Source organism: Myiozetetes cayanensis, unplaced genomic scaffold, assembly GCF_022539395.1.
Source record: "Myiozetetes cayanensis isolate MyiCay16 unplaced genomic scaffold, myiCay2020 scf1, whole genome shotgun sequence".
Classification (NCBI taxonomy): Eukaryota; Metazoa; Chordata; class Aves; order Passeriformes; family Tyrannidae; genus Myiozetetes; species Myiozetetes cayanensis.
In genome coordinates this window covers 133,868,723-133,883,997 of record NW_026086604.1, presented here as the reverse complement: position 1 = coordinate 133,883,997, position 15,275 = coordinate 133,868,723, and the positions used below count along the sequence as shown (strand labels likewise).

At 40.4% G+C, this 15,275-nt stretch overlaps 1 protein-coding gene across 15 annotated transcripts in view; it reads right to left on the bottom strand.

The window, feature by feature from the left end:
* The window catches only part of KIAA1217 (KIAA1217 ortholog), a 351,359-nt gene that overhangs the window by 42,537 nt on the left and 293,547 nt on the right, over nucleotides 1-15,275 (bottom strand). For 14 of the 15 annotated variants that reach the window (XM_050311843.1, XM_050311801.1, XM_050311824.1 and 11 more), the window contains one exon: nucleotides 4,598-5,430. In XM_050311843.1, the coding sequence (XP_050167800.1) occupies nucleotides 4,598-5,430 (833 nt within the window). Of the gene's footprint in view, nucleotides 1-4,597; nucleotides 5,431-12,036; nucleotides 12,251-15,275 lie in introns of those variants that run through there. The other variant, XM_050311878.1, reaches the window with a different exon arrangement.

The following is a 15,275-nucleotide window of genomic DNA, read 5'->3' as shown; positions in this document are numbered from 1 at the left end:
CTTTCTACAGCAGTTGGGAAAGAAATGTCTATTTTATCAGCCTGCACAGAGAAAGGCATTGTTTCACATTGTTTTCCTGTGAATGCTGGGAGAGTCAGAGGTGGCAGCATGGTGAGGGAGGAAAGGAAGGGGCCAAGGTCAGAAGAGATGCCCAGCCCAGCAGGTCTCTCCCTCAGACTTCGGCTTTTCACAGATGTTGGCCAGCAAGGCAGGCACAGGCCACTTGCCAGCACTGTTCTACCCAGCAGCCCAGGGTTTGTCCAGGCACTGGGCACTGCCTTAGCACCCTGCTCTCCAAATTCAGCAAAGCAAAGCAAGCCCTTGCTTCTCTGGGGACTGGGCATTGATATACATTAGATTTCATGACCAGATTTCTTCCTTACAGCTTCATTGAGGTTTCATGTAATTCCCTCTACTGCAATTAACTGGAAGTAATGCCAAGAAGGGCACAGCATATTGCTGAATTGATTTCCACTTGTCACAGCAATGCTACTTAAGCGTGACTCGCATGTTACTTCCCTTTCCTGGGGGACATCTTTCATATTCACATCACTGAGAAAATACTTCGCACAGACACAGAATAAAACTGGGTTGTGTAACTGTTCATTCATGTTCCTAGGCGGTACAGTGCATCATCCATAACAGATGTACTCAAATACCAAGTCTGCACCATGAACTAATTGGCACACCTTCCTGGAGAAGAATTTTCAGTGACTTCATATTTTATAGCTAAACCCCAAGTGAAGTCAGTGTAGCAATCAAAGAGGATCAGAGACACGGAAATACACATTGTTTTCTATATTACCCCACGAGGGAAACATTTCATTAAAATTTTTTTTATCTCAGTGACAAAGGAGAAGGAACAGGAATAGGTTGTCTTTCTCAATGGCTTCCCTAGAACCAACTGAAGGTGTCTCAGTCAAACTTTATTCCAAAATCCCCCCAAAAAGCTGGAAAGGTGGGAACAAAAGACCAGCAGAACTCTTCTGTACTCTTCTCTCTTGTCACGGAAAGATACACACACCTGAGTATTTCAATCTTCTAAGAAGAAAATTAAATTCAATCTTTCTACTTGGAGCTAAAGGGGGAAAAAGGAAATTCCAAAGCACCGCCAGCTGTGATACTATGTGACAACTCTTATCCAAGAGTCTGCATCTCATTGTCGTACAAACAGTTCCTCTAACAGAAGGAAGCCAAAATAGAGTTTATCTTTCCTCCATCCTGTATCAGTCATTTGCATTCATCTTTTTCTGCCTGGTTATTCAACACCTTTCACAAAGGAAGATGCAATTTTGGCCCTGTGGAAAGTGTCTAAGAGAGTGTATCTGCAAAGCTCCCCTTACATGATTCTCAGTGAATTGCTGATGGAGTCTCCTCACTGTTCCTGCCTTTTCATGGCTTTGTATGGCCATTTTTCCTAATGCACAGAGAGTTCATCCATACTTTACATACCAAACAATAAAGTACTTTAGTAGTGGAAAGAGTATCTGATAATCTACAGTTGGCCATTAAACTTTAGTATTGAACTGCAAGCCATGAGCCATGAATGTGATCACATTTTTTGCTCAGTCCAACCATCATTTTTTCTCACTAATCACTAAGGTGGTATAAAAAGAAGAGGATAAAAGTTGTGTTCAGGTAGAAGAGAACCACAGTACACTCCTGAGAAAAAAATGTTCTCTTGAGTTATCTTGCTGTTCTAAGGATTGTGTTTTAGTGAGTAGCAGCATTAATTATATATGTATTCAGCACTTCAAATAACCTAAAATTTTGAACACATTATAAATGCAAAGACTGAAAGTTAAACAGTACTCAATTGAATGCACTTTTGGATAAACAGTTTCCTTTCCAATTTATCAACATTTAAATATCTGTTTTGCCTTTAGTAACTTCCAAAGGTAATGGAACCATTTTCTTCAACCAAAACAGGACACAGTCCATGAGAGGTCTTATCTGCTATAAGTACGCAACATATTCTGATAAATTACAGAGATATCCCAGTTCAGCCCTGGACTGGAAAAATTGAAGGAGAATTAACAGGGGAAGAAAGATTCAGGTTTACTTCTGACATTGTCACTATCCATTTCAATCTTCCGTCTGACTTATACTTAAATTTGCACTGTCCTGAGGTTGTGACAGTGCTACTTCAAGGTAAATTCCACAAAGACATGGCACAAGAGAGGTTTTCTTTGCTCACAGCACACTCCACTAGAGATTAAAGGAAGAACAGTGATGAGCTGATGGGTTTGGTGCCTGCAGGGTCCTCAACCCACTCCTGAATGAGTCAGGATGCAGAGTGTCTGCTGTCACAATGCACAAATGCAAAAGACCTCACTCCTCAGTACTCCCAAGACCAAGAGATCCTCAATCTGCCCACACCTGACACCTTCTGCATGCAGGCTGACTGAACACCCTGCCATGTGCGTTCTGTGGCCTGGCTCTTGGGCTCTTGGCATCAGCAAGTAGATAATGTGCACAACAGAGCACCATACACTACATTTTACCATGCCTGGAAGAGAATGAATTCCGCCCCATCTCTCCAATCCCCAAAATACTCTTACTCACAGAAGTAAGCCCAGCTCTACTGCTTATGGGTGTAAACCGTTAAGTCCTATACAACAAGGCACAGGATACCTTTCTGCCATTATATACATCACCCTTCAGGTGTTCATGGCAACCTTGTAACAATTCGGCCCCTGCTAAAGCTGGAAAAGAGCACCTCAACCTGGATAACCCCTTGTTTAGTTTGGTACAGTTTCAACAGTGTTTGCTTTCAAAGTTTATGAAATTATTACAAAGCAAAAATAAGCATTTTGTATCTGTAGAACTCAACCCAATTCTTAAATTGCAGTGGTTAGGAAACACACCAATTTGCATTAATTGCATTTGGTATTTACAAATATTTTTCAGAAAGTCCCACTTCCTCGATGTTGAAAAAAACCACAACTCATAACGACAGCTTTCAGAATGATTCTTTTAGTGCCATGTGACTAATACACACCATGCTGAATTTTAAGGTCATGTATTTATTTGGAAGTGCAACTGTGCAAGTGCTGTTTTCTTCACTGTTACTATATTCTGGGACCAGGACTAAAACTGCTGGTGCAAAACTCCCTTTTAAGGAGCTGCAGAACTATCAGTATAGTTGCTCTTTATCCATTTACAAACACACGGCCTTGTGCATTTCTGTGTAGCTGAGTGAAGAGCTGAGATGCCCAGTGGGAAGAAAGGAAGTTGCACAAACTGAAAAGTTGTTGGTGTGGTTCCTTATTTTCAACCTCCTGTCATGAACCTTGTAAAATTTTCAATCTGAAAATGGATTGGAACTGGCAAATTTCCTTCAAATTATTTCCCAGTTTTAATAATGGAAGCTTGAAATGAAAATTCAGGTACCTGCAATGTTCTCTTGGAAACAGATAGATAAAAATCATATTTCACTGACCCTAGATTGTAATATATCCTAACTCACACTCTTATGTCAACATAACTACCAAGCTATAAGCCTGTAATTTTTGTGGATGGCTCATTTTCTTCATTTTCTTCAATTTTTTCCCCATAAATGAACCTCAAAATGCTTTTTTTTCTGGCCAAGCATGGCAAGAGGCAACTAATTCTTGAGCAAGTTGCTCAAATGGAGGGGAAGTCTGGGGGCTATACGAAGCTCCAGATCTTCCCAGCGGTTAAGGCAGTCAGCAGTTACCTTTAGCCTCTGTGAGCTCAGCATTTTCCAGCTATTCATCTTCACTTCCCTAAAGAGCTCTATAAAAGTTAACAGCACAAACAATACGCTAGAGATTAACACAGCTCGTATAAATGCACAGCAACAGCCTGGCAGCGTAATGATTTTTCTCTCCTAAGGCAGGGTCTATGGCAGGAGAAGCCTTCACAGACCTTTGCGTAAAATCTGGTCCTTAAAAAGACAGGAGAGATCATTGTCATCATCAGCGCACACAAGTTAGAAACAGCCAGGTCACCAACTACTTGTGATGCTGGAAAAATCATTGAGAACAGCAGTCGTGTTTCAATTTCTTCCCTGGGACAGACTTGCTCTTCTCAGCAGTTTCCCCTCAAGGAACATTATTGTAAACAACTGTCCTATTTTTATGCAAATTCATGTTTTACAGGAGATAGGACAGTAATGATAAATACTTCCCATTTCCTAACACTAGATGAGAAAAACTTCACTCCATAAAGAACCAAAATTGTAATATCAGAGTGTCATTCTTAATGGGGGTGAAATATATTCCCTTATTAACAGGAACAGAACATCATTTGTTCTTGTAACATGATCTGGTTGTCTGGAAAGAAAAATCCTAGTTAATCATTTTATTTTATTATATTTTTTCCAATGACTGAAGTTTACACAAATGAAAATAACTAGGGATTCATCATGGGTTGACAATACTTTCAAATTAATAATGGGTGGTGTTGCACCTCCTCTAAATTACTAACTACCTTGACAGACAGCTAATAAACACTGCAGCCGGGTGCAGCAGGCTCCTACACATTACATTGTCCCCTGAGTGTTAAACATCAAAGGATATGCAGATTAGGAACGTTTTCCATTTGCATGAATTAAGCCCCAGCTCTGCCTTACCTTGTCTCCTTGTCCTTGGGCATGGTAGGTGACCCATAGCCAAAAGTCTGCTTGTCAGCTGGAGAGGGCATCGCCTCGGCCATGCCCGGGAGGCCAACAGCACTCCGTGCTTTCGCATCCACGAACACAGGCGGTCCTGGCTCCTTTTTGAACGACTGGCGGCTGGGGGAAGACCTGTCAGCCTGGATGGTGTGGTGAGGAATGTGAGTGCCATGGTGAGGATGAATATCGACCATTCTCATGTCAGCCACCCTGTGGGGCGAGGCAGGGGGTGTTTTAGAGCCGAGAGTGGGCAAATGGCTCTCCGTGTACCTCCGTGACTTTTGTCTGTACAAGGACTGCTCCAGCATTTCAGGCTGCATTGAAGGGTTGCAGTAAGTGCTTGATGACCTCATGGCACCGCGATGGTAGGCTACAATGTGATCGGGGACATCGAGGGGGTGTCCGGAGTGGGGTGCAGCCACACTCATCCTCCCCTCGTGAAACAAGTAGGGGTCACCGTACAGACCTTCATTTCGGATCAGGGTAAGGTTTTTGCTGCTCATGTCCTCATCTGGCTTCACGTCCCGTCTCTCCAAAATGGCGCTTGGGCTGGGCGATATGGAGCGCGAGGCTGGCATGCTGGAGAGACGGTCCCTGGGGATAGTGGCATTGCCTGGCACACCCATGGGCCGGCCCCCACCATAGGGAATCCTGGATGGAGAGGGGGGCATGGAGTGGGGCACCGGGGTGGAGGGTGGAGAGCTGGGCATCGCATGCAGGGGGTGCGTGGCAGATCCAGGGCGGGAACCGCTTGGGCCATCTCGTCCTGTATAAGCAATTTCCCTCTGCATCTGGAAAGAAAAGGAAAAACATATACGATATAAAATTACTGAATGAGCAAAACACGATGTGGGTTGTCTAAGGAAAATAAGGAAATAAAACCAAACCCTCAAGACAAAATAATTTGACATCTGCGTAAACAGAACACTTTGGGACCTCGATGCTTAAAGAAAAAAACAGCATACTATAAACAGCAATAAAATAGGCTGCATATTAAAGGAATATGAGAGTTTTAAAAATGCTTTTACCTATGCAAATACCATCTTACTCTAATCTGATACTCACAGCTACTGAAGCTGAAATCAGGGGTTTCAGTGCCAGGTGTTCCAAGTACATCTAGCCAGTAACAGACTTACAGTTTATTGATCAGACACACAGCCTAGAGTTCACTGATTCCAAAGCAAGAAAGAAATGCTGATGCTCTAGCATCACAAACACATCTGAAGTCCTTAGACAAGGAAAACAAATATTTTCTTATTTATTTTCATATTTTCATTGTAGGATTTAGCCTTAAACTAATAACTTGATGTGGTCTTTACTAAATAAAGGATACACAAAGCAAAGAAGAACAACACAGACATTTATTGACCGCAACACAGTCAAGTTGCACAAAGACACTTTGACCCTATAAAACATGTGCCGCTGCAGAGATAACAGTGCTTCAGAGGGTTTGTGGAACACTTGCTCAGGAAGCCAACGAACGTTTTATCATAGCTTTGTAAGGAGCCGAAAGGAATGAGTAATCAAGGAAAAGAAAGGGAAAACATCCATACCAAAGCATTAGTGCTTTTTTAAGAGAGGCCTTGGCAAAAATCTGCAATGGATACGTGCACTTTTGAGACTGTAGAATCTCACTCTGCCTGGCAATGACCTCTCTAGATGGCTGACAGACACAGGAGAAATTCCCCCTCTAGCAAGCATTATGCGCCTGCTCTGCTGCCATTAGGGTATGGTGGTCAAACAGGGAGATGAAAAAAGTCATCTAGGTCACCAACTACATAAGAAAAAAATTTAGTTTCTAAAATTTGTGTTGACAATTGCAGGTTCTCTCTCCATCACTTTCAAGGGATTGTAGAAAACGCTGCATCACCAAGCCCAACTCCACACTCCTTAAGTTACAGAGCACATGCTGATGTACAGTGGACATTGCTGATCTGAAATCTACACTATTTTTCTCCCCTCTCACTTGTTGCTTTGATAATGTGACTGGATTCATTGTAGCTATAGTGATTCACGGCAGATGAAGCAAGAAATTATTCCTACCCCACCACAGGTTTTTCCACTGGTAAGGGAATTGCAATGTCGGTATATAAACAATAGCTGTTCTTATCACAGCAGGTTCTGCACTTGGGAATCACAAATGACGTTCCCCAGGGCCAGAGATCAACAGTCTGAAGTATCAGGTATCACAAAGAAGAAAGGAGAAAACCTGATTGTGGCAGCAGCAATAATAAATTAGTGTAACAGAACAAAGGAGTGCACTGGGATGGGTCATAAATGAGCCAGACAAGAATTATGAAGTCAAATGGGAACATGGGATAATTTTTTCATTTGCACAGAGAATCATTCTAGTCTTGAATTTAAAATAAAATATAACTAAAATATAACTAAACAGTATTAATCACATAGTTTCCTATTGGCTTGAAGTAACACTGCAACATACTCAGCTGTATTGTGTGTTCAGACTCTGCACCCGGGCCGGCAGAACAAAAAGACTCCCACTGACTTGAGCAGCTTTGGGATCATGCCTTCAGGGATAGGCAGCCACAGATGTTTCACACTGAGAGAAGAACCCAGAGAAAGAAAATCCTCCTTCATTCCTACTGTACAAGCTACACCATACCCTGTTTAGTTGCTTCACATAAAGCTACAACAGATGGAATAGTATCTGGCACAGAAACCCCAGACACTAGGATAAGCTCAATTGCAGCGAAAGGAAAATTCCAGTGTTACCTTGTAGAGAGGAGAAAATTTCCATGGGAAGCTTTGAAAGCAACAGGTTTAATTTCCCTAACTTCTGGACTTCATAATCCTGTATATGCTCATTCATTTCTCCTAAGTTAAAGCAATCTGTCAAACAAAAATTTCTGGTTTTTACCTTAAGATATTTAAGATGGAATACTTTAGAATGGAAATAAATTCAAATATGAGGCTGAGCTATTGTTCAAAATCCTGTGCCTGAGTAATGATGTATATAACACTACTCACTTTCGTTTTAAAATAGTACCTGGAGTACACAGCCTCAATCAAGACCCCCTCGGGCTGGGCAGAGCACAAATGCCTGGGCAGCCAAACCCTTTCTGAAAAGTTCACTTTCTATTTTAAGCCAGGACTCAGGTCCTGGGTGGAGTGTGATGAATGGTAGAGCTGCTGGAGCCACAGAGTCTGGGGTGCCCAGGGCAGCTGCACTGGGGCATGTGGTGCTGGGCAGGGATCTGAGTAGGTCACTGGCAGCCAGGCAGTCTTACTGGATGGTTACAGTGTCTTCTGCCACCTGGTTGGTATTTCCTCTTTTTCCATTTTTCTCTCTTCACCAGAATCTCCAGATTATTTGCTAATGGGAAGTTTAAAAATGTGAATGATGGTCTCTTCTGGCTTCTCATTTACACATCTTTTGTGTGATTGTCTATGCACACTACTCTCCCTTGTATATACCCCACTTACTATGCTGTTTTTCTTTTGTCCTCCACCACAAACCCCCCATGTTGCTGCACAAAAACTTGTATTCTAATATGCAGGCTGTCTTTAGCCACATGTTTGTGGACTTCGCATGACTCAGGGACAGTGAAAGAGGATATTGGGGTTATCTGAGACTCCAAATATAGGTGCTATCACAGCCAATTGCTTCGAGGGCAAAAGGAAAAAGACTTCTTTAGTGCAAGCACAGGGTCATGTGCTTTTCAACTGCAGGCAAGTAATACGTTTGCCTGAGGGTGTGGTTTTCTTTAGAACATAGTTCTTCCTTGTTCTTCCTGCCTTACTGTAGGATGTAAGGATGTTCTTACTGCCTTACTGTAGACCTTATATCCTTGAAATGGAAACTTGTCAATCCTTAGGTTAAAATACGGCAAACAGCTAGCAACAAATTCTGTAAAAAACATTTGAGGGGAAAATACCTCATTGGGAACCTTTTACTTTCTGTAGTAAAAAAGATCACACCATGTTTAAACATCTCCTGTGGAGGTTTCTGGTCAGTCTAACAACACTTAAATCTGTAAGATACTGATTTTTTTTTTAAGAGGTTCCCTATATACTAAAGAATCAACATGATAGAAGAAGTTATGTTCTTTATTTCAAAGCTTGTTGGCTATATTTTGAAAATGCCTATATGCACAAAGTCAGCAAACCAGTTATCCATCCACCCAAATGCATACAAAGAGTCCTGCTCCTGGTAGCTCATATAAAGGGCGAGCAGAGCCAGTCTCTCTGATCACAGCAGACAGGGCACACGGAGCTGTGCCTGCTCACACAGCAGGGCAATGCCAGCTAGCACCAGGCACCAAGCCTACCACTGATTCATTGGCACCACACCACCTCTGCATCTCTCCATGCAGCTGGATACCACAGGTACAGCCTGACTCACGCCACAATCTGCTAACATCTCAGAGTGAAACACAGGCAAAGGGAAAAGTAGGCCGGAGTTTCTGACCTGGCAGCCCTTCCCATTGCTCTCCCAGGCCTCCTCTACGTCAACAGAGAACTCAGAAACTGGCTTTGCCCCAAGGATTTCAGGCTGCCAAAGTACTTACACGGAGCATGTTCCCTAGGTGGAGCTTATCCATGCACCCTCTTGGAGACACCCAGGAGTTCCCAACAGACTTCATTAATCACCTCTCAGGCATATTACTTTTCTTACTCTCCCTTTGACACCCTGCATTTCCCTGAGGAAACTGCACCTATGCTTCCAAAGCTGGCTCATCCCAATATAAACAGAGGACACCTGCAAAGAATTTTAGGGAGACCTTGGGGGGTCTTTGATGAAAAAGCTACAAAAATACTAAATACTTACACAATGCTGATAAATTAATCTGTTTGTAAAGAGACCTTTTATGGAAACTGCTCAACAGAAGAAAATCCTCTGAAAAAGTGAGGCAATTCTTAACTCTTCTAGAGAGAAGTACTTAATCAAAGAACCCTCAACCCAATAACAATATAATAAATTAATTTGTTCTTAATAAAAATAGATTGATAGCTTTACTGTACTAGTTGTTCAAAAATCTCAGCTTAACCATTAGCTGCACTACATGATAACACTTCTGTCATGACTGATCTTTCATTCAGGTTGGATTTGGACAGCTGAAAGCACAAATCCACTTTTGAAAAACACCAATCAGGTTTATACGGTTTTAATATTTCTAAAATAAGATAATTTACAATATGAAATAGTGCACTTAAAAATTACATAATTGGTAAACAGTTAAAATGAAAATTTTAAGTATCTGTACAACTATCTATCTGATGCCAAATCCTTTTGCTATCAGACATCACTGAGAGGTTGTCACACTTATCTGTTCTTGCCTTCTCATAGAAAACCCTCTAATTCCTATAAATTTTCCCAATCTATTGGGTCATTACAGACATACTGGTTGGAGTTGTGGGTTCCTCCAGCTGCCCAATGCCATACCTGAAAACTGCAAACACATTAGCATAATTTTTAGCTTTTTCTGTTCAGAAAGTTTCCAATGAAACATACTTTCAGCAAACAACATTAATCCCAAAGAGCTGAAATATTTGGTAAAAATATCAGTAAAGACAAATGCTAGAAAAAACCACCCTGCAGATTTCAGTCAAACAGTGAACCTTATTTCTTATCAGACATCCCTGGAGTGTTCCAGAGCTTTGACTTTCCAGATTCATAGCTCTGGGGCAACTCAGTCAGAGTCTGATCTGGTGTAGGGACCCCAGCTCTCCATGTTTCTTCAGCAGAGCAAGGGTTTGGCAGTTTGGGATTACCAAGTAATGACATGCCAGGGGTTTCAATGCCCCTTACTCCTCAGCAATGTTTCCAGAACAGAAGTTTAAACAGTAATTTTGGCTAAGGGTGGGTCCCCTCAAGCCCAAAAGAGAGACTTCAAACCATGAAACAGCTGACCTCACCTAATTTGGAGACCTGGCCTCAGCTGAATTTGGCCCCACAGTATGAGGTTCTAGGAGCTTCCAGGGTTCACAATTGTTTTTCATTATGGCAACAGCATGCTGGCAAAATAAATCTGATTTCAAGTGTTCAAACTTCCAATGAATGGGGAACTCCAGACCCAGCTAGCTGTTATTAACATGTCCCACATATTTCCAGTGTTTTTTCCTGGATAATTTTCCAGACATGGAGTTGCAGAACTCCCTGAGAAATCTCAGCATTTATTATAATTAACTTCCCAGTATTAGCATACACCTATGTTCTTTAGGTCCTTTTGCATAGTTTTGGTATATTCCCGGCTGCAAAATTTCTGTATTATGGTGAGAGTTGAGACAAAAACTCAGAACATCTAAGAAACAGCACTTTTCTGTTTCTAAGGACTGATTACATATATGGTGGATACCTCAAGAGAATAACTGAGTTTTTCTTCTTCCATTTATGCTCTTAATTCTGTTTTTTCTTTCCCTTGATCAAAAACACTGCAATCAGTCAATATAAGATGTTTCTTAGGGTGGGCCTGTGATGGTTAGTGATGACAAATCCATCCAATCTTCCAGTTTCTATGTTCATAGATTACTTCTTTTTTTTGGCCAGGCTCAGTTAGCTAGAAGTTGGCATGAACAAAACAAGACAACCAGAAGATGATGCTCACTATCCTAGGAGGTGGAATTTAGAGGACATAACATGACCCTCCAGAAAGGAGGCATCCTGAGTTAACCATAATCAAGTGTCAACACCATACTACCCAATATCACTGTGACATCCAGTCCCTGTATCTTTCTCCCAGTTGTGCAGGTATACACAAAGGTTATGGAAAAAGCACTATTTGATCCCCAAAAGCAGAACTTTTAGGATACCATATTCTAATTACCCATGCACCGACTTGAAGCTCAGACACAGCATCAACTCCCTTGTTGTGATACAGAGCATCAAACACATTCTCAACTTTATTGTCCCTTATTTTATACCTGTATGTTTAATGCACACTTGTGCATGAATCCAGTCCCTACAGCGATCCAAATGTTTTACCTCAAGGTATTTTACATGTCTCAGTATGTTCTTTTATATCCCTGACTATATACAACCTTAATTCATACCATATCCTAAAGCTCCCATGGGGAAAACAAAGAATACCTAGTTCACTTTTTAGTGAATGTAAAACAGATCCATAAAATTCTAAGCTAACCACAAAACAAATGTAATGGTAATATCAAAAATGTCTGATTGCTTCACCTTGCCTATAAGTCACTGTGCATGCTGAAGATGGATCATGCAAACAAACACAGAGTTTTCAGACCAAATCCTACACAGTCTGCTCTTTCAAGCATAATTTCTTCAGCTATCCTGATGCTACTCTAAGTATTTGGTTCCACAATTTAAAACATTAGCACTCTTACTACACTCTTAGACAACATTGCTACCGATGGACACATAAAACAATCTTTGAAAAGATTTTTGCTCTGAAATAATTAAAGCCACTTACTGTTAGTTAAAGAAATCACTTGTATGGCTACAGCAGTGAGATGAACATTTGGTTCCACTTCTTCTAATAAAGCACTTTTTGTTTTCAGTCTTGAATCTGAATCCTTGGTCTATGGTATAATATTTTGTATATCCATATCTTCTGGGGAAAGGTTTTGAAAGAGTAAAAATGCTCCTTGTTCCCTCTGCTCACAACAGGGACAGGCCATGTTGCTTTATCCGGTCGTGTAAGTAATGCTGCTTCAATAGACTGAAGTACTTTTCCACATGACAAGCCTGCGATTTCTCCTCCCCTTCGAAATTAGTCACTAAATAACCTCCTTGGCATGTCACCCAGTCACAAACTGTGCAACGCTATGTGATTCAATCGCTCAATCATTTTTTAATGTGTGCCTATAAGATGCACAGAAAGAGACTAACATTATGGAGTGAACCACAAAAGAGACTCACAAAGGGGAAAGTCATAAATAAAATACTGAGTAACCCCTGTTTCGGTAGGAGAGCGCATTTCAAAGGCAACAATATGAGGCACATACATATTATTTCCCTAACAGGTGAAGACCTCCAACTATTTAGCAAACTCAGTACACAGAATTCTAGAAAAAAAAATCCAGCAGTTATAAACCTTAGAAGCTTTTCACCTGCTCAGATTGGTAGTGACACTCGGTAGAAGGAAGCACAAGCTCCTCCCATGGAGGAGGCTGTCTACTCATTAACAGGGCACTTGAGCCTCTTGGCTAACCTGAACTTCAGGGTCCCCATAGATCAATCTCATTGTTATCTCTGCAGCACACCACACTAGCCATTATGATTAGTTGTTGTTTGGCTTTTTTTTTATTATTATTATTTTTAAAAGAGGGTACAATAGAGAAGGCAAATATATATTCAAAAATTAGAACAAAAAGAACGCTTCCCTCCCTTCCATCCCCTCACCCCAAAAGACCATAGAGTACAGAAAATGTCTCCGTAAAAATACAGTAGTTACAGGCTAAAAGAGATGGTACTTAAATATCATAGGGGAGAAATCTCATGACATGAGCCCTTCCCAGTCCTGTGGTTATCTTGTACTTTGGGAGGGTTGGTTTGGGGTTTTGTCTCAATTTTGTTTTTATGCAAGGAAATATTGCCTATACCATCATGACTGGCATTCAAAGGAATCAAAATCCAAATTAAGCACATGACCATGACCTAATACTGCTGTACAGAATCAGTTATAACTGGGACCTTCCTGGAGTAGCATTTCTGTTTCACAGTACTACTCTCAGTGTCTCAGCTATTAGGAGGTATCATTCACTTCTTCTACAAAAGGGCAATTTGACACAATGCACTTAAGTAACAGGACAAAGATCATAGCAGATCTGACAGCCAAAACTAAAAATCCAGGTGTTCCACCCCTTACTACACCCAGTCCAAGAGCAGAGAATTCTTCCAGTTTTGTAGACAGCTGCTGTGAGTTCTGATTTGTAATGTACACTGTAAATTTGTATGCCATTATCGATCTTGACCAGAACTTCCCAAAATTTATATGTAGTCTAATATAATTTTTTTAGAAATGTAAAATATTTCATTTTGTCTTAAATGCTTACTTTTCAGTTTCACAGTAAAATATTTTAAAATATTGCTTTTACTAAATATTTGCACTAGCACTATAATAAACTATTATTATGGCACAGAAACAATGTTAAACCTATTTATTTTTATTTCAAATTTAATCAGTCAAGGTTGGTTTGTTGCAGTATAGGAGTAAAGCAGTATTTACTGTTGAAGCATCTGGTTTATATTTGGCAGGTTTAACTAACCAGTCAAGCATCCTCTTTTAATGAGTGGATGTATATACTTGACCTAGATAAAAAGCTGCTTAGGTCAGTGGACCAACCAGACTCAAAACCATCACGAATAAGAAATATAAGCAGATTCTTCTAGTACACTTTAATGCCACACAGGTTTTCCAACAGTTGCTGAGTATATTCCTCCATCCCTGCTCTTCCTTGCAGGCTAGCAAACCTGCAGTGACAAATAACATTATCATGCTAATATGCAGGATAAAAAAGATGACTATATTTTACTTACTTCAGTCTGCCTGCAATCAATTCCAAGCTGATAGGCTGCATATTTGCAGTAATTGCACTCTACCATGATAAAGTGTATCCCAGAACACCAGACACACTACAACTAGTTTTCCATATGTATGACACAGTATGCAAGAATCTTCAAAAAGTTTTTCATGAGATGAATTAATCTTTTTTTAATTTTAAAATATATCAGCACAACATAATAAATATTGCAGTTACATCATTACCAAGGCTGTAATTTAATTTGTAGGTTCCAACAATGCATACAAACAACTCAAGCATCACTTTCCATTTCAATCACTTTATCAGAACCCTCAAGCATTGTCCAACTTTCCATGTATTATCCTATGTATAATTACTTGCCATATATTTGTTTATAAAATACTGTATAGAACTAGAGCTCCTTTTCAGTATAAACAAAGGGCATGCCCCTAAGAGGCACAACACCCTGTGCTTCACTGAGATCAAGCCTGGAAGTTTAGGTTAATTTAGGACTTTAGAACCAATGTTAACATCTATATTAATGACAGGCTCAAGTTACCACAGACCTGTAACACCAGTCACTCTCATCACCCTCCTTTATTCTATGTTGTTAACAATGTCGGTCTGTTGGACCTTTCCATCAATTTGCTCATCACAATCCCTTATTTTCTGCTTGTTTCCCTCATTTTGAAGCAGAAAAAAATCTTAGAGTTTAAACATCAGTAAAACACAGAGTTATAAAGCCAGAGAATATTTTGTATTCTACTGTGGGGTATACACAAGTGGCATAAACATAAGTTATTGTTTGACTGCTGATCAAAGGTTTTTCTGTTCCTGATAACAGCTCTTTTGGTTTCTATTCCCTTAATAATACTTTCATGAATGAAAATAATTAAGTAGTTAATGCCTTGTACTGCTGTAAACAACTATTTCCTTGACAGAAAACAGGGAAGTACTTACAGTGATTGCTGGTCACTAACTCAGAACTTGGTTTTGTTCTCAGCACTCTGGAACAAAGCTTGTGATGGAGTCAGTGGGGTTTTGCTCAAATCCAACAAGTTAGTTCAGTACAGCAGAATCCAAATGGAAAGACAGTTTGATGATGACAGCTTTTACAGATGTACTACAAAAGAAGTATTATTTTCTTCTGGTTTTGGGAGGTTCGGGTTTAGGGTTTTGGGTGTGG